At 40.3% G+C, this 25,326-nt stretch overlaps 1 protein-coding gene across 1 annotated transcript in view; it reads left to right on the top strand.

The window, feature by feature from the left end:
* The window catches only part of LOC310927584 (cadherin-18-like), a gene marked incomplete at both ends in the record, with an annotated part of 99,019 nt that overhangs the window by 61,265 nt on the left and 12,428 nt on the right, over positions 1-25,326 (top strand). The window contains 5 exons of the mRNA XM_083889905.1: positions 2,484-2,651; positions 4,503-4,690; positions 8,114-8,367; positions 10,961-11,097; positions 22,494-22,618. Coding sequence (XP_083746031.1) covers positions 2,484-2,651; positions 4,503-4,690; positions 8,114-8,367; positions 10,961-11,097; positions 22,494-22,618 — 872 coding nt within the window. The remainder of the gene's footprint in view (positions 1-2,483; positions 2,652-4,502; positions 4,691-8,113; positions 8,368-10,960; positions 11,098-22,493; positions 22,619-25,326) is intronic.

Here is a 25,326-nt window from a genome sequence, read left to right as displayed (position 1 = left end):
GGATTATTATATTCCTATATCTCATGTTAAAAAAAACACATCATGTTGATGTTAATGTTTTAAATTCCCAGTTTCAAACCGGTCCACTCTGATCCTCTCTTCACACTCGGCCTTCAGCGTGATCGATGTTGAACACCGGCTTTATTTTGAAAGCACAGGCGTGTTTTTCGTGTGCACTTGAGCGCAAATAAAAACAAAGAAAACTAATCCTGCACACGCCGATGAGTCTCAAGCTTCACGTTTAATATTCTGACCAAATCAACGACGACTTTTAATAAAGCGGCAGAAGTGAGAGCGATTGGCTCCATCGATGTTACAGTGATTTTATATAGAACAGCTTTTATTCTTTATTTTATGACACACAGAGGGACTCAGAATCTATATATTTTTCATGTTATCCACATTTGTTTGAGTTGTCTGACACTCGAGATGTCGTTTCCTCCTCCACGCTTTACCTGCTGCACATTTTTTTTTATTTACATACGCAGGAACACACACACACACAAAGTGACAGTACTGAAAATAATCTAATTATTATGATTGTGTACACTACGCCTGCCTATCGACCCACAAGCGTGGGCATGCGTTACAGTCGCATTAATACACCATTATTTCCACTTTCCGCTCACAGAAAAACAATAATAACAACAACAACAACAGACTAAAACAGTCTGAATGCTCCACTCTGAGTTCACGTCTGGGTCATCAATACTCGAGATTATCGAGAGTCGGGACTGCAGCACAACTCGACTCAAGTATTGCAACACAACAGCTATGGTTTTTATACATAAAAAAACTGAGTGTCCATGTTTGAGTATGGCGTTTAACCCTGTAAGAGCCAAATATGGAAAAACCTGCTTTCTAAATGAAGTCTATTCCACAATAACTAAATAATAACATGCTCTAGAAATGGTAATAAGAACCAAAAAAAATGTGAAAGACATTTTATTGACATGAATCTGATGAATCCAGTCCAATGAAACAAAGAGATGTTGTTTGAAAGAAATCTTGAGAGATTGTGTGTTTATAGCCATAAAGTTGGACTTATAAATAATTGTACCATCCTCTAGCATTGTCACACTGAATAATAAAAATGAAAAAAAAAAAAAAAAAAAAGATAAAATACAATATATTGTTTATTTGGGAAAGCTAAAGGTAAGGGGTGTTACAGGGTTAAACGTACACGTGTCTAAGTACTAAAAATTTTATGAAAGGAAAAACTCATTCACACATGCAGTCAAGTCCACTTTTTTTGTAGAGCACATTTAAAAACAACCACAAAAAACTACAAAAGACCAAAGTGCTTTACAGAGTTAAAGGCACGACGATTTATGCACATCGAAAAGCAACCTGTTAGACCTCACACCTGGGGACGGGGGGTGTGAAGAAGAAGGAGTTCCAGGAGGTGAGATGGTGCCAAAGCATTTCGAGCTTTAAAAACCCAACAATAATATTTTAAAATAAAAAAACAATCCAAAAAAGAATCGGAAGTCAGTGGAGGGAGGAGCAGCACACGGGCTTGATGTGGTCTCTGGAGAATTCCAATAATCCAGCCGGGACGACATAGTATATATGTCGTTTTTGTCAAATTTTGGACCAAATTTTTTTTTTTAAAACATGGTCACCTTTTGGACGACATAGTATAGTATGACGTTTTTGTCAAGTTTTGGACCAAAAAAATATTTCCAAAAAAATTGTTAAATTTTGGACATGTGACCATTTTTGGAAAAAAAAAAATTGGTCCAAAATTTGACAAAAACGACATACTTTACTATGTCGTCCAAAATCTGAAAATTTTTTAAGAAACATTTTCTTGGTCCAAAACTTGACAAAAACATCATACTATACTACGTCATACTAAACTATGTCGTCCAAAATGTGACCATGTTTTGAAAAAAAATTTTGGTCCAAAAATTGTCAAAAACCACATACCTATGTCGTTCAAAATCGGACAATTTTTTTGAAAAAAAATGTTGGTCCAAAACTTGACAAAAACGTCATACTATACTATGTAGTACGTCATACTATGTCGTCCAAAATGTGACAATTTTTTGTAAAAAAAATTGGTCCAAAATTTGACAAAAACGTCATACTATACTATGTAGTATGTCATACTATACTATGTCGTCCAAAATGTGACCATGTTTTGAAAAAAAAATTGGTCAAAAATTTGACAAAAATGACATACTATACTATGTCGTCCAAAATCGGACAATTTTTTGAAAAAAAATTTGGTCCAAAACTTGACAAAAGCGTCATACTATACTATGTAGTACGTCATACTATACTATGTCGTCCAAAATGTGACCATTCTTTGTAAAAAAAAATTGGTCCAAAATTTGACAAAAACGACATACTATACTATGTCGTCCAAAATCGGACAATTTTTTTGAAAAACATTTTTTTGGTCCAAAACTTGACAAAAACGTCATACTATACTATGTAGTACGTCATACTACTGATGATGCTCTGTGTTCCCTCAGGTGTCATCCGCACGGCGTTGTCCAACTTGGACCGCGAAACCAGGGACCGGTACCCGGTGATGATCCAGGCCAAAGACATGGCAGGCTCCATCGGAGGACTGTCGGGATCCACCACGGTCAACATCACCCTCACCGACGTCAACGACAATCCGCCAAAGTTTCAGCAGAGTGAGCAACGTTCTGATTTTTCCACTATTGTCACTTTTACATTTTGGTTGTTGCGTTAACGGCAATCCTAACCCGAACCTTCCCAACCACCATCTTTTGTGCAGTAAATCCTGCTGACAGTCAGACAGAGAGCAGTCAAATCCTAAACTCTGTGGCAGACGTGTTGTAGAAAGAGTATTTTTGACACGTGGAGCAGTTGAATCTGCTGTGAAAATGGTGCCTTTGGCAGAATGTCCAGAATGTCACTTGTCATGACCTGAGGCCAAAAAAGAACATTCTTTAAGAGAAGAAACCAGACAGCAGTGACTAAGTCGAGTCCCACGTACCATCATGTACCATCATGTACATACTCTTCACATGCATCTGTCTGAGCCCTGGAGTCTCATGCCCAAGGACAAACCCCCTTTCTTTGTGGTTGAGGAAATGGTTGTATATATATATATAAAAAAAAAAAATATACATATATATATATAGTATATACGTATTATACGCTATTTAAATGTTCTTTCATTTAATTTGTCGTTGAGGGGCATTCTTGTATTTTTGATAGCAACCACTGTAGTATTGTTCTACTATAACAGAACTAATGTTATGATCCATTAATTAATTAATGAATTAATTAATTCATTATTTCATTAATGAATTAATTAATAATTAAAAATAAATAAATAAATAAAATTAATTAATTTTAATCAATGCTTTCATCTTTTGTTTTCCATTGTTTTCACGGCACCATCATTTCCCATAATTAACTGCACTTCCTGTAGCTTGAACAGCATCAGTCGCGGTAATCCCTCATTTAAAACATCAGCGCAAAGCGGCGTTTAATTGGAGGCACTATTTTTTTTTTTTTCAACAGTTCTTCAAATACATAATAAATGATAGATACATCAAGGTAAAAAAAAAAAGTTTTAAAGGGACACTGTGTAGTATTTATGGGTTTATATGACCCAAAATCCACTTTTTTATACATATTATGTGCTCCTGCATTGTCTAGTCGCTGTATAATATTATTTGTTTCATTTTCGTAGTGTTTCAAAAAGTCATGTAAAATAACATGGTTGCGGGCCGCGGTTGCATTGCCACTGTTAGCAGCGAGACGCCATGTTTCTACCGGAGCCAGTAAGGACAAACGCCAGAGAACAAATCAAGCGTCGCTTTACTTGTAGCGGAAGTCTCGCCTCCACTCGCTCCGCTTCGTCTGCTACGGCCGCGGTAGCTCGCCCTCTCCCTCGCCTCACGAGCCTCATCTGCTGACACGGAGAAAGACGACGAGGACGACATTTGACCGACTGAGGATACCGTAGCGCTCAGGGAAGGGAGGGGGTGAGCAGAGGAGCAGTTCTTTGTTGTAAATTTCAGCCTCTCAGTCACTATAAACTACTTACTTCACCTTTAAGTAAGGCCCACATTACGCTACGCAAAATTTCCTTTTGTTGTCGGGACGCCAGTGTCGTGACGTCTTTAGACGCAGCGCCCGCAAATCTGGCAGGACACTTACACTTACTTTCCTCTTTACTTGCTCGACTGTACGATCGTAGCCGGCCTCCCATCATCCGCTGTTGCATTTTTGCTATGGTGTTCGCCTAAACCCTGACCTCCCGCTGTCGCGAGCCCGACACGTTCTCTTTATATGCACTTTGGAGTTGTTGGGGACTCCCTGCTGAGTTGTCGACCACTTCGCAGTCGTTTGGAGAAAATTTGAACACAGCGGGACTACGACAGCCGAAATTCTCTTTACAGGGGGTTCCCGATGTCGCCAGTCCCGCTGTCGCGAAAGCGTGATGTAAAGTGGGCCTTACAGAATAATTATAATTTACAAACGCTGGATTGCGTGGTTTGTGTTGCCAGAGAGTTACCAGCTTTACGTACCAGAGCTGGCGGCAGTGGGAAAGGCCGTGGGCCGGATCAGAGCCAACGACGGCGACGAGGGGCAGAACGCCGAGATGAGCTACCGCATCACCAACACCGACGCCGCCGCCATCTTCAACGTCACCACAGATGCCGATGGCAGGGAGGGAATCATTTCACTCAAGCAGGTAGGAAGTTACCGGGCTTTTTGGAACCATTATAATATGTTATTTTGGCCACGTAGATGATCGTCGATCGGTGGTAGAGTCGGTCGTCGATGTCCGATGTGTCCTTGGGTTTTGAAAGATGATGGAAAATGTGCTGTGAAGCAGCTTTGAGTGCTTTATAAATACATCATACATAATAATAATACAATCCATTAAATGAGAGTTATTATGTTTACGCAACTGTTATTGGCATCGCCGATGACGAGCCATCACATTTAAGGCTAATCCAGTGATGGAGAAATCACCAAATGGGAGAAAATGTGTTATTTAACAGCTATTTTAACAGATACTTTAATGATTTAGTCGCATTTACTCAGCTGAGCACCAAACACCACAGCTTATATTCTGTTTAACCACGGCCAGGCTTGGTTGTGTTCAGCGCCGGAGCAGACAAGAACAAGATGAACAAGCCTTTTTTATTATTATTATTTGGTTCAGCTGGTGCTTTCACCGTCCTTGCACCACGATTCGTCATTCTTTTTTTTTTTCTTCTAAAAAACTCAGCCGTGTGTGATTCTCCCCTGAAAGCAGCAGCGATGCAGTTGTGGCTGAAATGCTGCGGTCCAACAGCTGCAGTGTGACACAGAAGAATCAATTTGGAAAACAGTTTCCCCATCTGTGAGTAGGCAGCCGAGCTCTGCAAGTTATTAAACAAGGGTTACTTCGAAACCTGCATCGCTGTTAAAGCGACAAAAAAAAGGACCTGCGTTAATGTGCGATGGTGAATCAGCGTTGCGCCCTAAAGCCGAGGGAAGCTAAAGCCGAGTCCTGTAATCACCTGACTCTCAATGACTTTCAGCTTATACAGTTAAACGCTGAGGAAGGAGCTCTCTGCTCATAAGTCCTCGGCCCCGTCCCATTTCTCCCCCTTAAAAATTTCCACTTGGTTTGGAATGTCCTCAACTGTAAATTCCCCTCGTTGAGGGAAGTGGCTTTCCTATGGAGTTGGGACACCACTATATGCAAATTAGCGTAGTGAACGTAACGAACGTGCTAACCTACATCACATGTTGACAATTCTAGCGGTGGAGCGTGCTACTAACCTCTCGAAGCACTCTGCAAATAACCACGAGCTAGCTAGTTAGTTTGATAGCTAGCTGCTTTCATAAATAGTGTTCAAAGCTCAACGGTCCTTTGGATATATAACAAACCAACATATTCCAACACATTCCGACATTGTAACATGCTTATTTGCATGAAAAATCAGCCGGCTCACTCGCAAAGCATCATGGGTAATGTCATCTTCCACTTCGTTTTAAGCCCGCACCAGAGCTCACTACATTTTGAAGGTTGATTATAAGGGGAAAATCGCACTTCCCCTTGCTCCCCCCCCTACACGAGAAAGTGCAACATTTAGGGTTAGGGCAAAAATTGAGGGTTAGGGGAGGTATTGGGACGGAGCCCTAATCTGTCCAGGGAAAAAAGTTAAGGAAAAAAGCTCTTGAAAGAGTGATCAAGTGGCCACAGGTTCAGTGGTTGATGATGTGACACCGCTGCCTTTAACCACGACAAGCTATGGCGAGTAGAACTTGACACGGGACAAATCAGACGCCGTGTTACTGAGTAGCCGTGGCATCATTTTAAACGGGGGTTAACTTAAGTAAATGTCAATAATCGTTACTTTAGAGACTCGTTTTAAAAGTCTGGAGGCTCCGAAACATGACGTCACGCGGGTCTTTTTCTGGGTCAGTCGTCATGGAAACGCGCCATTAGCGGCGGTTGTCCAGCACTGTTATTACACTGGTCCACACCAAATTTATTGTTTTTTTTTGCTGATTTAGGATCATTTTGGTGTGCTGAGTCCAAAAATCACGTTGGTTTTGCTCAATCAGGTCAACTTTCTGAACAAAGCTACATAAATGTTTTTTTTAACGTTTTTGTTTACACGTACGGGTATTTTCACGTCATTTAAATTCAATTGTTTTTTTTATATATTACAAGTGAATGACATTTTCTCCTAAAACCTTTTTTGTATGAGAAATATTAACGAAAATCAATTGATAATGTCACAAAATTGTAATCAATTTAGTCGGAAGATTGGATTTTTCTGAATTCAAATTAGCGTAAAAACCTGACCTGATTGAGAAAAATGGATGTCATTTTTGGATTCAGTGGTGCAAAATGGTCTTAATACAGTTGAAAAGACAGATTGTTCTTCTGCTATGTACTAAATGGTAATTATCTTGAATTAATTGAATAGACTCATTATCTCCAGGGGAATGTTTCTGTATTGGCATGTGATGCTGCGGGGATAACAAAGACCTGCACATGTTTGTTTCCCAGTAGAAGCAATGAGGAAGCTTGAGGAAAAATGAGCTCCAGTGCGCCGCTAATTATCGATGTTGGAGCTTCTGTCAAGATAAATCTTATCATCGTCCTGGAGCAATGTTGGCCAGATGAATTTAAGGCTTGCTGTCCTTCAACTCATCTCATCTCTACTCTATCCTATCAAACAAAGGATGAAAATGCCACCAAATATTTTAAGCATGGCCCTCGATCGTGGCGCAACTCAATGCTCCGACATCCTCCTCTAGAGTCACATGATTTGGCAACGTTGAACTACTTGGAACAGCGAGAAACCTGAGACTGTATTGTGTTGTTGTTTCAGTGAGGCCAAAATCCTGAAAATTGGATTTTCTTTTGTTCTTTTACAGCAGCTCATATACCTTGTAAACAGGGAATGTTTGTGGTAAAACTATCAAGGGACGTCCATGTGCTGTCTGTTTTTGTAGAGGACATTGCTAACTACGGAAAGGGATGGTAGTTTTAGAGGCAAAAAGCAATAAATCATTAGCTTAAAAGTACCCCCGAAACATCGACCAGATACTAGTGGCACCAAGAGTCGAGGAGCTATTATTTAAAAGTCCTGTCCACTTGGTCGACCAATCACAACAGAGCCACTATAAACATATAAAAAAAAGTGCTTTACAAGGTTTGAAACCATAAAACGAGGCAATTATTGCACAAATGATATAAAAATAACAATACAATGAAAAAAAACACATTAATGGTTTTCATTCACCCGTCCTTGACCATTCATGCTAACTGGCCTTTTGTTAGCATCACAACACAACGTGTTTATGTAGCTAGGGTTTGTGTGAGTTGTGAGTGACCACCTGGCGCGTTCCCTGCAGGCTTCAGCCGAGTCTGAAACAACCACCTGAGCGACCTTTGAGCAGAAATAACAGCCATAAAAACCTTTTTTAGTTTATTCCAAGAAGGTTTAAGTAAGGGAGGCCGTGGTGCCACAGTGCAGACGCCGCCTGCCATAAAACTATAACAATACCAGCAAACTGTAACATTTAAAGACATTAAAATGACATAAAAGTCGTAGGAATGTGTCCTCAGACGTTCTCTCTGGGTTTTTTTTTTCCTTCCCCACAGCCTCTTAACTACGAGAAGAGAAAAGTGCACACGCTCAACATCGAAGGCTCCAACACTCACTTGGACTCGCGCTTCTCCCACCTGGGACCGTTTAAGGATTCCACATCGCTGCGAGTCATCGTGGGCGACGTGGACGAGCCGCCCGTCTTCTCCATGGACTACTACATCATGGACGTGTACGAGAACTCGCCGGTCGGCACCCAGGTCGGCACCGTGGTCGCCATGGACCCGGACAGCACCAACAGCCCCGTCAGGTAAAAGAAACCGACTGTGTGACACACACTGATGATTATCACCCATAGTTCCAGTATTCCTTAACGGGATAGTTCGGAATTTTGGATATAAGACCTATTTTCTAACTCAGCCGGTGTGATGGAGACGTCTGGAGACGTTTTTTCGAGAAATTTCATTCAGTTCTTCTAGTTGCCGAGTTCGCTGGTGCTATGGCTAGCGCAAGTCAATGGTACAAGATAGCATGGCATCAGAAACACTCATACCGACTCCACAGTGCACCCGAGGCAAATCAATTAAAACACAAGACTATCGATGTACATATCTGTGTTGATAGAATAATATTTGAAACAAAACTAACCTCGCATCGCAAGAATTTTTGAGGGACTACTTTCTCAGCAGCAGCGGAATCAGTCTGCCGCTACCATAGCCTAACAGGAAGTATGATGCGCTGCTGCTGAGACATAAATCCTTCAAATTGCAAGGTTGGTTTTATTTCAAACATTCTATCAACACAGATATGTACATCGATAGTCTGCCGTTACAATTGATTTGCCTCGGGTGCACTGTGGAGTCGGTATGAGTATTTCTAATGCCATGCTAGCAGGTACCATTGGCTTGCGCTAGCCATAGCACCAGCGAACTCGGCAACTGGAAGAACTGAATGAAATTTCTCGAAAACGTCTCCATCACACCGGCTGAGTTGGAAAATAGATCTTATGTCCAAAATTCCGAACTATCCCTTGAAAGGAGACATATTATGCAAAATCACCCCAAAGCTAACCCTTTTTAACCATTTTAATACTTATATTTGGGACTCTATGACCCTATGAGTAGGCAGTAGTAGAGTGGTCCGCCTTAATCTAAGTACAGGAGAAAAAACACGCAATGTTGACTTCCGCACTCATTGCTACGTCACAATGAAACATTCCTGGAATTGTTGTCTCGCGGAGCTCCACTTTGTCTCTAAGAGAACGCTAGAGTGCAGTCGAGGGCAATGGTATCCGGAAGTCAAATGATTTTCCAAAAGTTTTTCGAAATGCTAACAGCTGTTAGCTGCCGGCGCCTCAGTGACGCTGACATGGGTTCCTGCGTCTCATTTTTCATGGCACAGCAGCAATGTCCTTTTAGCCATTTTATGAACCAGATACCATCATATTTCCATAAATCTGTAAAAAATAATATTGACATATATTGTTAGGTGTTGTGTGAAAATGTCACGTTTCCTTACCAGAATGAAGTGGAACAATGCAGCTGTGAGCGAGGAGCTGATTCAGATTCAGTTTCTTTTAATGATATCAATTTTTAGATTTTTCAAACTCAAACTTTTTTTGGGGGAGGCGTTTGATGGCTTTATACTGCAGCAGCAACACAGCTGAGTGTGTGTGTGTATGTGGAACTCCTACAAATTCTTCAAATACAGCTGGGAATGAAACACCATCATCACTCACCGTTTGAAATTGTGATTGAGAATTCAAGTTGAAAATTCTATCATCTGTGTGTGATTTTTATTTTTGTTTAAATCCCTGGAAGAAATTAACAAAAAGTTAAACTGGAAGGTTGTTTTTTTTTTGGGGGGGGGGGTGATGATGAATTCATCTCTCTGTAAAAGAAAGCATGGCTTCTTCCTCAGTAGTCTCAGTCAGTACCAGTATCTAAAATGAAGAAGAGCTGTAATAATCTCTCTCAGCAAGCAGCATAATTATTACAACCCATAGTGGGATTTTATGGTTAGGTAACCCGTCGTGGCTTTTGTAATCATGATGGGAACAAGGGAGGAATTCAGGTGGCTGTTTAAAGAGGAAGAGGAGGAGGTTGTTCCTCACTGAGTGGACATCTTGCAAGGCTTTACTCGTACAGAGGAATGACTTCTGTTGACAGGTTGTTGTTTGTCATAAAGTGACTGTAATGACCAATCTATAATTATGTGTACATCAGCGATGTGACGCTATAGGCGAGCGGAGCAGTTTGCTCTCTGCCAGCATCTGTGAGTGGATGATGATGATGATGATGGTATTAGGGTGAATTCCAATTCCTATGTTAACCCTCAATCTCAAAAATGTGCGCTCCCACTAGTGCAAGTGCTGTCCCGATTCTCATAAAAATTAAGTTGAGGGCCAAGTTTAAGGGCTGCATCGCCCTCAATATTGAGATTTTCCGAGACCACCCTTGGGAGCAATGGCTACCCAGAATGCATTGCGTGTTTTCACAGAACAAAGATGTTGGCGAAAGCAGCGAAACGAGTACGCTACAAATTAAGTATTTTCTTTGACCTCCATAACTAACATTATGTCCGTGGTTGTGGTATTTGTATGAGTATCATCTTATAACTAGCTGACAACCTAATAACTTGACTGACAAACGGATCGTAATAAATAATCCTGATGTAAATGTGTTCTTTTTTGGAGTTGACAGACTGGACGCAGCTTTCCCGTTATTCTGCCCCCTACAGTCTGAAGACGTATCTGCATTTAAGGGGTGTCCCATTTCTAAGTGACAAAATAACCCTCAACACTTGGTTTTGAGGCCAGTTAAGATGAAGGGTTAAGATTGAGGGTTAAGATAGGAATTGGAATTGGCCCTTAGTCTTGAATACGCTGTCCCTCTTTATCACAGGTACTTCATAGACAACGAAGAGGAGCGACCTTTGTTCTTCACCGTCGGCGTGAACAGCGGCGTCATCAGGACCACGGAGGTTCTGGACCGGGAGGAAAGAGCGTGGCATAACATGACTGTGATTGCTGCAGAAGTGGGTACGTTTCACAGCACTCTGTTTGGTTTCTTCTTCTTCTTCTTCTCGTCTGTAACCAGCAACGACCAGTGTGACGCCCATTTATTTGTCACCCAAGTCTTTCAAACAGCGATCACTCTCTCTCTCTCATTCTCAAACCATCATCCATCCATTCCACTCAGCATGTGTCTCAAAGTGACCTCGCTCAACATGACCCGATACTTGTTTTGAAGACAAAGTTTTAGCCTTTACTTTACTTTATTTAAAGTAGCAGTGGCAAATGGAGTTGAACAAAATAAGTCTCTCGACTTTTATGGCATAATTCAATTTTTTATATCATAATTACAACTTGTTATCTCATAATTGTGACTTTTTTTCTCATAATTAGGACTTTTTAGCTCATAATTATGACTTTTTAAAATCTCATAATTATGACTTTTTAAAATCTCATAATTTTCATTTTTTTATCTTATAATTGTGACTTTTTTATTTCATAATTATTACTTTTTATCTCATAATGACAACTTATCTCATAATTGTGACTTATTTATTTCATAATTATGACTTTTTATCTCATAATGACAACTTATCTCACAATTGTGACTTTTTATCTGAAAATTATGACTTTTTAGCTCATAATTTTAAGTTTATATCTCATAATTATGACTTTTTATCTCATAATTTTGACTTTTTATCTCATAATTATGACTTTTTATCTCATAATTTGGACTTTTTAGCTCATCATTATGACTTTTTTTCTAAATTTTAGGACTTTTTATCTCGTGATTAGGACTTTTTATCTCATAATTTTGACTTTTTAGCTCATAATTATGACTTTTTTTCTCATTATTTTGACTTTTTAGCTCATAATTAGGACTTTTATCTCATAATTAGGACTTTTTATCTCATAATTTTGACTTTTTATCTGATAATTATGACTTTCTATCTCAAAATTTTGACTTTTTATATCATAATTTCGACTTTTTAGCTCATAATTACTTTTTTATCTCATTATTTTGACTTTTCATATCATAATTAGGACTTTTTATATCATAATTAGAACTTTTTATCTCATAATTTTGACTTTTTATCTCATAATAACAAACTTTTATGTTACCTCTTTTATAAATGACTGTGGTTTAAAGCTTTACTCTTAGTCACCATCATCTCTTAATGCCTCCTCAGAGCATGTTAGGAACCTTTAAAATGGAAATCTGTGGAGGACTTTATTAAATGAATTAATGTAAATGAGTAAATGAAGATGCAGAAACTTTGCAAAAACACCCTTTTAGTCAGTGAAAATGGAATGATAATTAATCATATTTGTATTGATATTCCGTGACTGTTAAAATTAAATTAAAACTCTTTGACATTTAAGCGGAATTCAAATTATTGTGCTGTGGGCTGAATTAAATGTCAATATAAATATGTTAATTAAGATACGCCATAAACAGCGCGTACAACCACACAGTTTTACATCGTTCATAATTAAATGCACAATTAAAATTAAAATGCAGTGTTGCGATGACATGTAAATGAAAGTGATTATTCTTATGGAGGAGAAAGAAAATGAAAAGTCATTCTGTGACACAATAAAGAAGAATTAATAATATGCAGCTATTAAAATGTAAAACATTGACTTCATTCTGAATAAGTTCTGGCTGAAAATGGTGTTCTGGGTCAGCGAGGATATGGACGGTGTTGTTTATTCCATGGATTTACAGTAATTTGCAGTAGATTGCGCGTGGAAATCTGTGAAAGTTGTTCTGAAGTCACATTTAAAGATCTGACGGGATCCGTGGAGAACATCACAGAGACTCCACCACTCCAGAGGAAAACTTCATTACTTCTTTCTCTTTGATCCTCCCCGCTCATCACGCCAATTATCGTTTCTCCCGCACGTTAGCGCACTACGGTGAGAGTAATGGAGTTGAGCAGGGGCATTAATAAATGCCAGGTGGCTCAGTCACCCTGATGTCCAATCTCTGGAGATTAATCTGAGGACTGGGCCTTTAAAGATGCTACTCCAGCAAGTCTCTCCTGGTGTGAACTGCTGGGAAATCAATCTTAATTTAAAATCTGTCCTAATGCAAAAAGGAGATAAGACGGCGTTAAATTAAAAGCCATCACCTCTTAACTTTCAGCCTTTTTTACCCTCAGATGACGCGTTGAGGTTAGGCCACAGAGATGAAGAACGTTCTGTGGTCTACTTTTAGTTTTAGGTGCTGGAATTTTACAGAATAATGTTTCAGTCAGTGTTTTTGTATGTTCAAAGTCCGATTTTAGTCGGACTAAGACAATCATTTGGGTTTCTTAACATGTTTTTGTACACATGTTAATATGACAAAAATTGAGCCAATCTCAGTCAGCCAAACGTACGTGGATAATGCGATTCATAGTCCGATTACTGCTTTACTGCATGTATGCACTTACTCGGTCTGGAGTTTGGCTTTCTTCACATGCACCAAAGGAGAAGGAGACGACGTATAAATTGTCGAATTTATAAGATTAAAAAGTCATAATTATGAGATAAAAAAGTCGAAATTGAGATTAAAAAGTCGAAATTATGAGATAAAAAGTCATTATTATGAAATAAAAAAATTCCAAATTATGAGATAAAAAGTCAATATTATGAGATTAACAAGTTAAAATTATGAGATTAAAAAAGGTCGAAATTATGAGATTAAAAAAGGTCGAAATTATGAGATTAAAAAATCGAAATTATGAGATTAAAAAATCGAAATTATGAGATTAAAAAATCCAAATTATGAGATAAAAAGTCAAAATTATGAGATAAAAAGTCAAAATTATGAGATAAAATGTAAAAATTATGAGATTAAGAAATTAAAATTATGAGATTGAAAAATTGAAATTAAGAGATTAAAAAGGCGAAATAATGTGAAAAAATATCAAAATTATGAGATTAAAGAGTTGAATTTAAGAGACTAAAAAAATCTCATAATTATGAGATTAAAAAATTGAAATGATGACATAAAAAAAGTATAAATTATGTGATAAAAAGTCAAAATTCTGAGATAAACAGTTAACATGAAGGATTTGCTATTGAAACAGTATAATATGAGTGTATACGTGTGAAACTATAGCAACAACCCATATTTGTACCTGTTTTAATCGGTTCTTTCATTTGCTTCATATATTTATGACACAAAAGAAAAAAAGAAGGGCAAAATATTATTGGAAATCATATCTTTTGAGTGACAACAGCTGTGAGGGGGCATCATGTGTTGTTGTGCGTCTGAGCTGTGAACGACAGCTGTTGAAATTTTGATTTGACCGACGTGTCATCGTCAGGACGTTTGGACCTTTAAGTCTTGAGAGGTAAACTAAAGTAAAATAACTCTACTGCCAATCACCAACATATATAACAGCGACCTTGTGTTGCATTTAGCATCAGCAATGACGCAATATATTGAAAATACTGTGAGGTTTTAATTATTTGGAAAGCACTGAACTCTAGGTGCAGGTAGAATTGTTCACTACCAGCAGAAATACAAGCAAAAGAAGAGTAAACAAAGCTTGAGTTGTTATTGTTGTATGATATCGAGGAGTAATGAAGTGGCCAGTATCTTCACAGACTGGAGTCACACCGTCGTATGCTAGCTTTAAGTGCTGCTTAATGTGCTGCAGCAGAGCAGCCAATTAGCCGCAGCCAAACTGACATTAGTGCGGTGCAAATGTTTGTTTGGTTGTTATCGTCTGTGGCCAGAAGTCGAGTTCTGCGCGGGGATAAGTCTGGTGAAGGTCTCTCTAGTTTATTAAAAAGGTGTTCATTAAAATTTGCTGGGTAGCACTCAAAGTGTGTGTGTGCATGTGTGTTTGTGTGTGTGTGCCAGAACAATAGGGTGAGGCAAAAGTAATAGATATAGTCATATATTTTTCATTTTTCTGCCTTTCAGATTTATTAGGGCCCAAGACACCAATGGCAAATTTGTGCCAGGAACCTATTGTTATCCTTCGGATGGAGGTCAGGTCTGGTGAAAATGCAATATTGGCATAGTTCCCGAAACCCATGCGTTGCTCAAGGGCTCTGTAGCGCCCCCCTAAGGTGAAAACAGATTTAAAAAAGTCGAAAAAAATTGGTGGAAGACGAACAAAAAAGTTAACCGTAACTATTGCCTCAACTCAACAGGAAGTCAGCCATTTTGAATGTTGGCGTCCGTTTCGGCAATTTGCACTCTATGTAAATGACAAAGTCGTCCGAGCACGTTTGTCGTACAGGCATAACAAAAAAACAAAAAAAAACAAGCCAATTTGTACTAGACATATCAAAGATCAAAAGTTGTTGAAAGGTTTTGAGGATTCCAAACGGAGTGGCTACAGCAACCCTGGGCATTTTGCCGAATTTCAACCATTCGCCGCGAAACAGGAAGTGCCCTATGACTTCAAGTTCTACGGAATTTCCCGCTGCGAAACTTGGTGGGAAGATGTTATCGACCAAGACGAACAAAAAAGTCAACTGTAACCATGGCCTCAACTCAACAGGAAGTCAGCCATTTTGAATGTTGGCGTCCGTTTCGGCAATTTGCACCCTAAGTAAATAAGCAAAGTCATCCGAGCACGTTTGTCGTACAATGATGTGGCCACGGCAACCCTGGGCATTTTGCCGAATTTCGACCATTCGCAGCGAAACAGGAAGTGCCCTATGACTTCGGTATACATTGAGTTCCACAGAATTTCCCACCGAAACTTGGTGGGAAGATGTTGACGAACAAAAAAGTCGACCGAAACCATGGCCTCTACTCAACAGGAAGTTGGCCTTTTGGAACACAATTCAAAAAAATGTAGTCAAGTGCTTTGCTGTAGACTTTTCTTTATTATTTTTTTTGTCTTTCAAGGACCTGGGGCCTTTTTGGGGAAGCCTTGACAGCACGGGGCATCAGAGAATTGTTGGGGGAGGCATCCGAGAAGGAATGATTTTTGTTGGCTATGGCTGAGACCGCAGGACGAGGCACATGTAGGGACAGAGCTGCCTCATAACAATTAGTAGATTAGCTGTAGGGTTTGTCAGAGAGAGGCCCGTGTTTACGTCTCCTCTACCAGGAGATCTTGCTCGATGAGCGGCAAAAAAACATTCATGAGTGGCGGCTCCCAGCTGGTGACCCCTGCAGCTAATAACAAAGGCAACTGGCCAAGTGCAGCAGAAAGAATTCCTACCTGTAAATAGACGCCGAAAGTGGCCATGACGAAGAGAAAAGACTAGCATGTTCACGCAGGTCCTGTGTTCCCATTAATGACGATAAAAATCGATCGAAACATCCAGAAAATTCAACTCGCGCTAAAGCGATAACTAGCGTTATCGACGTTATGAGACTTTATTCAGTGGTGGAAAAACCCTGGTTTTCTTGACATGTTTTTGTAAACGTGCTAATCTGACTAAAATCGAGCTAGTCTAAGTCGGACTAACATACCTGGATAATGCGATTCATAGTCCGATTACTCCTTTACTGCATGTATGCGCTTATAGTCGGACTGGAGTTTGGACTTGGCTTTCTTTGCATGCAACAAAGTAGAAGGAGATGTTCTATAAATTGTCACATTTTTTAGATTAATAAGTCAAAATTTTGAGATTTAAAAAATGGTGGAGACGACGAAATTATCACATCATTAAATAGTCAAAATTATGACATAAAAACTCATGTGTGTCCTGTGTTCCTTTTAATGCCAATAAAAATCGATCGAAACGGTCGCACTAAAGCGATAACTAACACTTTTGCCTTTTGTTTTGTTTGTAAACCTTATGAGACCTCATTCAGTGGTGGAAAAACCCTGGATTTAATTGAGTAATTAGCGTACGGGAACCACGCTACGAAATGTAAAGCACGGCCATCGCACTACAAAGATGTGTTGCCTTCCATGTATGATAATGGTAGTAAAGGTACACTCTTACAAGTAAAAGGGCTAAGTAGAACCATATAAGGTTCTTCGGCTTGTCCTCGTAGGAGAACCCTTTTTGGCATGAGGGTTCCACCAAGAATCCTTTTAAAACCTTTTATTCAGGAAAGGGGTTTTAAAAGGTTCTCTGGATCAAAAAGGTTCTCTGGATCTTACTGGAACCATGAGTGTTACCAAGAACACTTGAAAAAACCTTTTTTCTAAGAGTGTAGTGCTGGGCACGTTAACACATTAACGGCGGTTAATGGTGTCAACGTTAATGCAGGAACGTTTCCATGACGACTGACCGACATAACACGCGTGACGTCATGTTTACGTGACTCCCGATTGTTAAAATGAGTCTCTAAAGTAAAGCTAAACTTTAAAAACAGAGGCACACATACGCAGTACACAGGTACGCTGGTTGTTTGTAGCACTGCTCTTTTCCTTTAATAAACAGACCGCTCCAGTTCCACTGTAGGCGCGCTAACGGCGCTAAAGGAGCTAACGGAGCTAACTGGTAGGCGGTGCCTACACTCCGGTGCCGCGGCACGTAAACATAGAGGTCAGGTCTGGTGAAAATGTGAAATTGGCAGAGATCCCTCAACATTGAGCTCCGTCTGTGTGTGTGTGTGTGTGTGTGTGTGTGTGTGTGTGTGTGCAGTTGAGAGCAGATTTTGTGAATTAGATCGTTAGGGTTACAGATTTCTCTCAGATGTTTTGACTGACCTTCGCTCCTGCCCGTTACACTGTGTGTGTGTGCGCGCTCAGAAAGTGCATCTCTGCAGCGGCAAGCTGCTCCCGAGATACTCTCTGTAAAGCCTCCTCTAATGGAATGAGCTGAGAGGCAGCCAGAGTGGAGCAGAGGGGCGGAGAGAGGGGATTTTAGAAAGACGAGCGATCACGAGGACGGGAAGAGATGAGGCGATAAAGACAAAAAAAAGTACGGAACGCCATACGAGTTCTGCAGTTTGAAGTTTTCTTTTCCAGACGTGTACAGTACGTGTTATCCTCCTGTTCTATGAGGGAAATGGCTGCTCATAGTTAAGAGGTGGTGTTAAATGATCGTGTATGTCAAATGTAAACAATGCTGCAAAGGGGTTAAAAGAAAAGATTTTTCCTCTTCTTATCTGTGTTGTTGAGTCACAATTGTGATTAGTTTTATATTGCATCTTTCGGTAGTGGTGTAAAGTCGAGATAATTGTGCAGAAATCACAAAATAGACCGTTTCCTCTTTAAAAAACAGGCCAAGCGAACTTTGATCGCTGACAAATTTCACAAATTCAATCTTATTTTCAACATTTTGAGTACGTTTGCTCCAGTGTGCTTATATAGTTCACATGTGTCAAACTCAAGGTCCGGTGGGCCAGATGTGGCCCGCCACGTCATTTTATGTGGCCCGCGATTGATTAATTTGTCTTAAAAATCTCTGTTAATAAAGGTCTATGCTACTTTAAGGCGTGCGTTGACCATAAACTAAATTTCCCACAATGCATGGCGATTGCTTTACCCGCAAAGTGGCGGCATCCCGCCACTAGAGCGCAGTGTATCATTGTATATGCAGCATGCGACGAGTGAAATTGAATAAGTAATAAAGTAAATACAGAAAGTTATTTATCAATATGTTACAGAGTAGTTACTTTATTTGACATTATATTTCGTTACATTTAGTTACATTTATTCTGTATGACGGTTACATCTGGCCCTTTGAGGGTAACCATTATGCTGATGTGGCCCTCAGTGAAAATTAGTTTGACAGCCCTGTTATAATTGGTGAAAATGAAAAAAAAATCACTAGATTATTATTATTATTTGATTGTGCTGAAAATAAGGATATAAGACGCTCTATATCGCACACTTTTATAAGCTGTATACACTTCAGGATAAGAAGAGTCAACCCGGATACTTTTATCAACATTTTTACCATTTTACTATTTTATTTTGTCAATGTTATACTTTAATGTTTCTTTGTTTTTTTTTATTGATTTTATGTTTTCAATAAAGTTGAATAATATTGTGATCAGATGCTGTTGAAGACCACAAACTAGTGATTGATACCTCCTGAAGGTATCTTCTCATTTTCCCATAGACTTCTGTTCAAGTCGCCACCTGGTGGCTATTTAAGATATTGTTACTCTTGTTGAGATTTGAGGTAAATCAACCATGATTATGTGTGAGTGTGAGAGAGCTCAGGTGGTTGATTAACACATATTTCTGCATCTCTGGTCGTCATAATCATGCTGTGATTAATGAACTGAAATTTGTACAAAAAAAACAAGTGTTAAATGATTAGCATGCTGCGGTGCATTAGCATTCTCAGCACTCCGCCTCGCACCTTTGGGAAAAAAAAAACATGATTCATCTCAATTAACGACAAGAAAAAGGTTCACTAATAATAACAATAAGAAGAAGAAGCGGCAGCAGCTACACAGTTATTATCAAACTGGTGAAAGACGATGAATCCAATATCAAAGCCCCTCAGAGTTTCTACAGATCTACAAATATCTGTTTGTGCAGAATTAATTGGAGGCCGCAAGTATCTGAGTATCAGATGTCCCACTCGTTTGTCATGAAAGTCCTTGTGGCGATGTTGTGGTCAACTGTACTTATTCCACCGGGCGTCATCTCGCTATACGATCATCGGTGCGTGAGATATCGGATGTGATGGACGAACAAACAAACAAATGGAAGGTACGCATGATGGAGGAAATTGACCAAATGAAATAAAATGACTAATCCACAGATGGGGCTGTGGACGATAATCCCAGGCTTTTATGTTGGAAATTGTCACAAATTCCTAATTTTCTAAGACTGTTTTTCAGGTTAAATTTAATCAACAACGGTTTTTCTTATTAATTTACCAGATGAAATGTTGATTTCAACTCGACCTACGACACTGAATGAGGGTGAGGACGGTTGCCATTTGCTGAGTTCTGTTCAGGCTCTTGCACACAGGCGCAGCAGAAGACTCAGAGAGTTTATTTTGAGTCCTGCCTCCCCCTGGTGAGGGCAGTAAAAACTTTGATGGGTTTTCTAATGGTCAGAAAATCCATAAAGAGACACACAATCCATAAAGAGCGAGACAGAGCCAGGAGCAGGGAGGGGCTGAGTCTGTCAATGAGTGTTAAGGACGCACCTTGATGAGAAAGCATATGTGATGTTTGCAGAGAACTTTTATTTTATCATGAGAAAGCGTTAAAAAAGAAAAAAAAAACGTCATTGTGGACGTCCCCTAAAACCAAATTGCCCTAAGGCATTGGTTCTCAAAGTGCGGCCCGCGGGCCAATGGCAGCCCGCAGAAACCTGTCTGGCGGCTTGTTAAATGTTTATTGGACATAACTGGATACAGACCAATAAGTGTAAACTGTAGAACTGTAATCTGGTCATTAAAATGATTACAAATGGGATTTCTTTCTTCTTTTTTTCCCCCCTTTGGCGGCCCTCAGTCCAATGTTGGGTTCCTAAATTGGCCCTCAGGTATCAAAACTTTGAGAACCCCTGCCCTAAGGGATTATTAAAGTCACTTAGTATTGTATATTGTATTGTCATTACAGGGCAGCTTTGGGTTCTGTCTTAACAAGTCAGTATGTGGTCTACAGCAGCGGTCCCCAACCACCGGCCGTGGAACGGTACCGGTCCGTGGGTCGTTTGTTACCGGGCCGCACAGAAAGAATAAATAACTTGAATAAAAATAACATTATTTCCGTTTTATTTATTATCGGGGTCTGAACAATGTTTTGTTTTGAAAAATGACCGGATTCCCTCCGTTACATCCATCTATGACTCACTCTCCTGAGGGAGATCGCTGGCCAGAGTGTTTGAATTACGAGAGCCGCTGCAGAGATCGCTCTCAGAAAAGAAGTCACCGCTGGCAGCACATTTCAGTGACAAGGAGTGAGTCGCAAAACTCGCTTACTTGTGCGACGTTTTCAGCGTACACACCTTATCATACATGGAAGGCAACACATCTTTGAAGTGCAATGGCCATGCTTGACATTTCGTAGCGTGGTTCCCGTACGCTAATTACACAATTATATCCAATCCAATTAAACAATTTACTTAATTTGACATTTTAATGTGATAATTTCGAAACGCGCCATGCATTAACGTGCATTAACGTTGACACTGTTAACCTCCGTTCACGCTGTTAACGTTCACGCTTTTAACGTTTACGCTGTTAACGCTGTTAACGTGGCCAGCACTAATAGAGGCACTATTATTTTTGTTACTTATGCAATTATGTGATTTTGCTTTTATGCAACATTTGCAACAATTCCATCGAAGCATGGATACATGTTTGAAACATAATAAATCTGAAAAATACACTTCAATGTCTCCTTCTGTATTGCAAAGCAGACTGGAGTAGATCATGCTTTGCACACCTATAGATTGAAACAGAAATCATAATGAATCAAATCATTTTGAATCGAAAATTGATTTCTAATGGAATCGTGAGATAGTTAATGATTCCCAGCCCTAATCGAGGCACTTTGGGAAATATTTGGCCACATTTATTCATGCTGTGTTTCCAGTTTTTAGTCTTCACGGCCAAGTGCTGCTTGTTTTTCCATCGGTCAGCCGTCTGTCTTTCATTCTACAACATCATCATCCCAATGAATCATGCCATGCATCGCTTTGTCAGTAACAACAATACGTCTCACGGTGCATTGTGGGATACGATGAGTCACGCTGTATATACTGCATGGCCTCTTCTGAATGGCGGCAGGTTTCCCAGGTCAAATCCCATTGTTGGTATCATGTGGATCGAGTCTTGAAAGGGTTGTTGGAGAAAAAGTATTCTCTGGTATCTGATCTGATCTAAATCTGCTCAACAACAAGCAGCTACTAAAGGTCACACAGAGTGGTCCTGTTGCACATACATGTTAGTTATGGAGGTCTACTTACATACATTAACTTGTTTTTATGGTCAAAAACATCCTAGTTGCTGTAAACGAGCCGATAGAAATCCTCTTTTCTGACGCTGTACGTCAGCCGCGATGTTTCAGAGTGAACTCTGACCCCCAGAAGACAGAGTCTTGTGATTGGCCAATACTATTCAGCACATCCACTCTCAGAAGCGCAGCTCCCCCCTCTGGAACGGTGGATGCACTGCTCCTCATGATCAAAACATTGTTTTAACAATGTTTAAAAATAGCTTCTTCACGACTCCCCGCCGCAGTCCCTTTTATGACTTTGACCCAGAGTCAGAAGACACTGCCGCTCGTGAAACACCTCCACAACAGACGTTATTCTGCTTCTGCGGTTCAATGTACGCAACCGGATGTGCCCGGACTAGTGCCCGGAGCAGGGTGATCTGCTGTTCTGGAGAACCGATGTTTACATAACTATTACGGGATTTTCAGAGATCTCGTTGAGCCCCGAGATTATAATAAACACAGCGTTCTCAACAGTGGCTGAACTGTTTGTTTAGAACCTTCAGGGCTTCATAAACAAGGTAATGATGCAGATACACACCAAAAAAAACAGCTTTAATAGGAACTTCCGGTGTCTTATGTACATTTCCAGATAATCCACGCATGGTGAGTCATGTCCCCGTCACCATCCAGGTCCTGGATGTCAACGACAACATTCCGTCCATCGCTGGAGGCAACAGCGCAGTTATCGTGTGCACCAGCACCAGAAATGGACAGGTATGTTCCTCAAGCTTCTGTTATTATTATTTTTTTTTAATGATTATTTATTACCTTTACTGCCTTTGCTGCTGTGATACCGTGAATTTCCCTACTCTGGGACAACGTTTTTTTTTTTTTTTTTTTAAATCTGAGCCATTAAAATCTGCAGTGCACATCGTTCCCCGGTACACGGTCACACCTTTGTGGAGTGGATAAAAGTGTGAAAGTACTTACAGAGGTGACATGTGTTCATCCTCATCATACTGTGACTGCAGCACCTCGGTGTCCGGCTCTTGTTATACCTCAAAGACTCACACGAGTGACGACGTGCACACTATCGCAGAGCAACATGAGTGAGTCATGAAAGTGTTACCGTCGAGCCGTCTCCAGGACACACGAGTCACAGCGCCAAATCATTAGCCACACAGAGCTTCAGCAGCTTCAGTGCAGTCCACATTTTTGCTGCGATCGGGAGTCTCTCTGCTTTGTTGAAAAGTTTACACTGACGCGACCGACTGGGCGATGTGGTGAAAGGACGGTGCGTTGTGTTCTGCTCGGCTAGAAGATCTGGTCCAGAAAACCACACGTTGTCAATGAAACACTTAGAAGTTAGAAGTGACGCATGCGTTTTGTTTGTTTTCTGACCTCCGGATCCACAACCGTTTAAAAGTTTGGGCTCACCTATACAATTTGTTGGTGTTTTCCATTAAAGGTCACACTTTTATTCATCAAAAGATTTGCAAAATGAATAGAAAATATAGTCAAGACATTGACAAGATTAGAAATAATGATTTGGGTTAGGGTCAGCTGTTTTCAGCTGTGCTAACTTCATTGCACAAGGGTTTTCAAGGGTTTTCTAATCATCCAATAGCCTTCTAATGCCATTAGCAAACACACTGGAAATGGGTCTCTGTACACCGATGTACATGTTCCATTAAAAACCAGACATTTGCAGCTAGAATAGTCTTTAACCACTTTAACAATGTATTAAAAAAAAGAGCTTTTCCTTCAAAAATAAGGACATTTCTAACTGAGCCCACACTTTTGAACGGTATTGCAGCTGTTCATGATCACTGCCACATTTTCTCGTACTTTTCCCTGGCAGAGAGATCCCTCCTCCTGTGGCGCTTCCTGAGGTTTCTCCCGTTTTTTTCCCCAGTTTTTCCTTACTCGATGTGATGGTCACTTTCAAGTCGTTCGAGGAAAATGGTGTTGGTGAGGCCGGGCGATCCATCCATCCATTTTCTACTGCTTTATCCTCCACATAGGGTTGGGGTTGGGGTTGGGGTTAGGGTTAGAATTGGGGTCACACCCTGGACAGTTGGCCAGTCCATCGACTTGACTGAGAGTGAAGTGGACAGTGATTGACTGGAGTTGTCACGAACTATCAATCTAGCATCTTTGAGGGTTCAATGGAAGGGTTAATGGAATATGTACATAGGTGTATAGAGGCCATTTCCATAGTCTAATGGTACATTATGTTTGCTAATGGCGTTAGAAGGCTATTGGATGATGAGAAACCCTTGTGCGATGATGTTAGCACAGCTGAAAACAGTTTTGCTTATTGCTTATTTGATTATTTCTAATCTTGTCAATGTCTTGACTATATTTTCAATTCATTTTGCAACTCTTTTGATGAATAAAACTGTGTACGTTTTAATGGAAAACACAAACAAAGTGTATAGGTAGTGTACTTGCAGTGTATTTATTTGATTTTCATCACCCAAATGGAACATCTGGCCAAAATCAACTCAACTCAATGGTTGTCAATCATCCCATGACATGATATCCTTGCTGTAGCATTGGGTGGCTGATATTTAGCAGTATGCCCAGTGACAATTCCATCTTTTTGAATATTTGCAGTGTTTGACTCTCCAGTTGGAACTGATGAGCGTCACAGAAAAGGCACATTTGGTCTCTTCATGGGGATGTGTACAATGAACGAAACATCAAATCAAGTCAGACTTTTTTTAAGTCGAGGCAAAAAGTGGAGATTGATTTGATATACAGCGTCGTAAGATTAGGGTAATGACACAATAACAGAAAGCTTGAGTGTGACCCAGCTCCGGGGGGGCTTTTAGGGCCCCCCCTCGGCTGTCCTGTCATTCCCTGACAGAGTCGTGATACAGCGATGGAGGAAACTGAAACTAGGAGCAGCGGCGGCTCACATCGCCACTGGGAATAAAGTTGACAAGTTTCCATTCATTCACTCAGTCATACAGAGAAACTGAACATGCATGCACATATAAAAAACATGCATACACCAGCAGAGTATGTGTGTGTGTTGGATTTATCAGCTGAGCTGCAGACTTTGCAGCTTCTTGGACCCATAAATTATTCAGACCATGCAGAGCACTGACGGTTCCGCTGCTGGGCCAGATAGCAGCAGAGACAATCATATTAAACCTGAATGCAACCCTACCTCCATGACCCCCCCCCCCCCCCACACACACACACACACACACCACCACACTGCCAGCACCTTCACCATTCTGAACCTGAAATCATACAAACTGCCTTGTTTTAGCACAGCCGCGTCGCAGCAACTCCTGTTTTCACACGGACGACAACAAACAGTCGAGGTCGCACAAAACATATGCTCCGCCGTCTGTGTGTGTGTGTGTGTGTGTGTGTGTGTGGTGTGTGTGTGTGGTGTGTGTGTGTGTGTGTGTGTGTGTGTGTGTGTGTGTGTGTGTGTGTGTGTGTGTGTGTGTGACAATGTCATC

The sequence above is a fragment of the Microchirus variegatus genome, assembly GCF_963457635.1.
Source record: "Microchirus variegatus genome assembly, chromosome: 5".
Lineage (NCBI taxonomy): Eukaryota > Metazoa > Chordata > Actinopteri > Pleuronectiformes > Soleidae > Microchirus > Microchirus variegatus.
The sequence above is the reverse complement of the archived record's forward strand: the minus strand, read 5'-3'. Positions and strand labels throughout refer to the sequence as shown.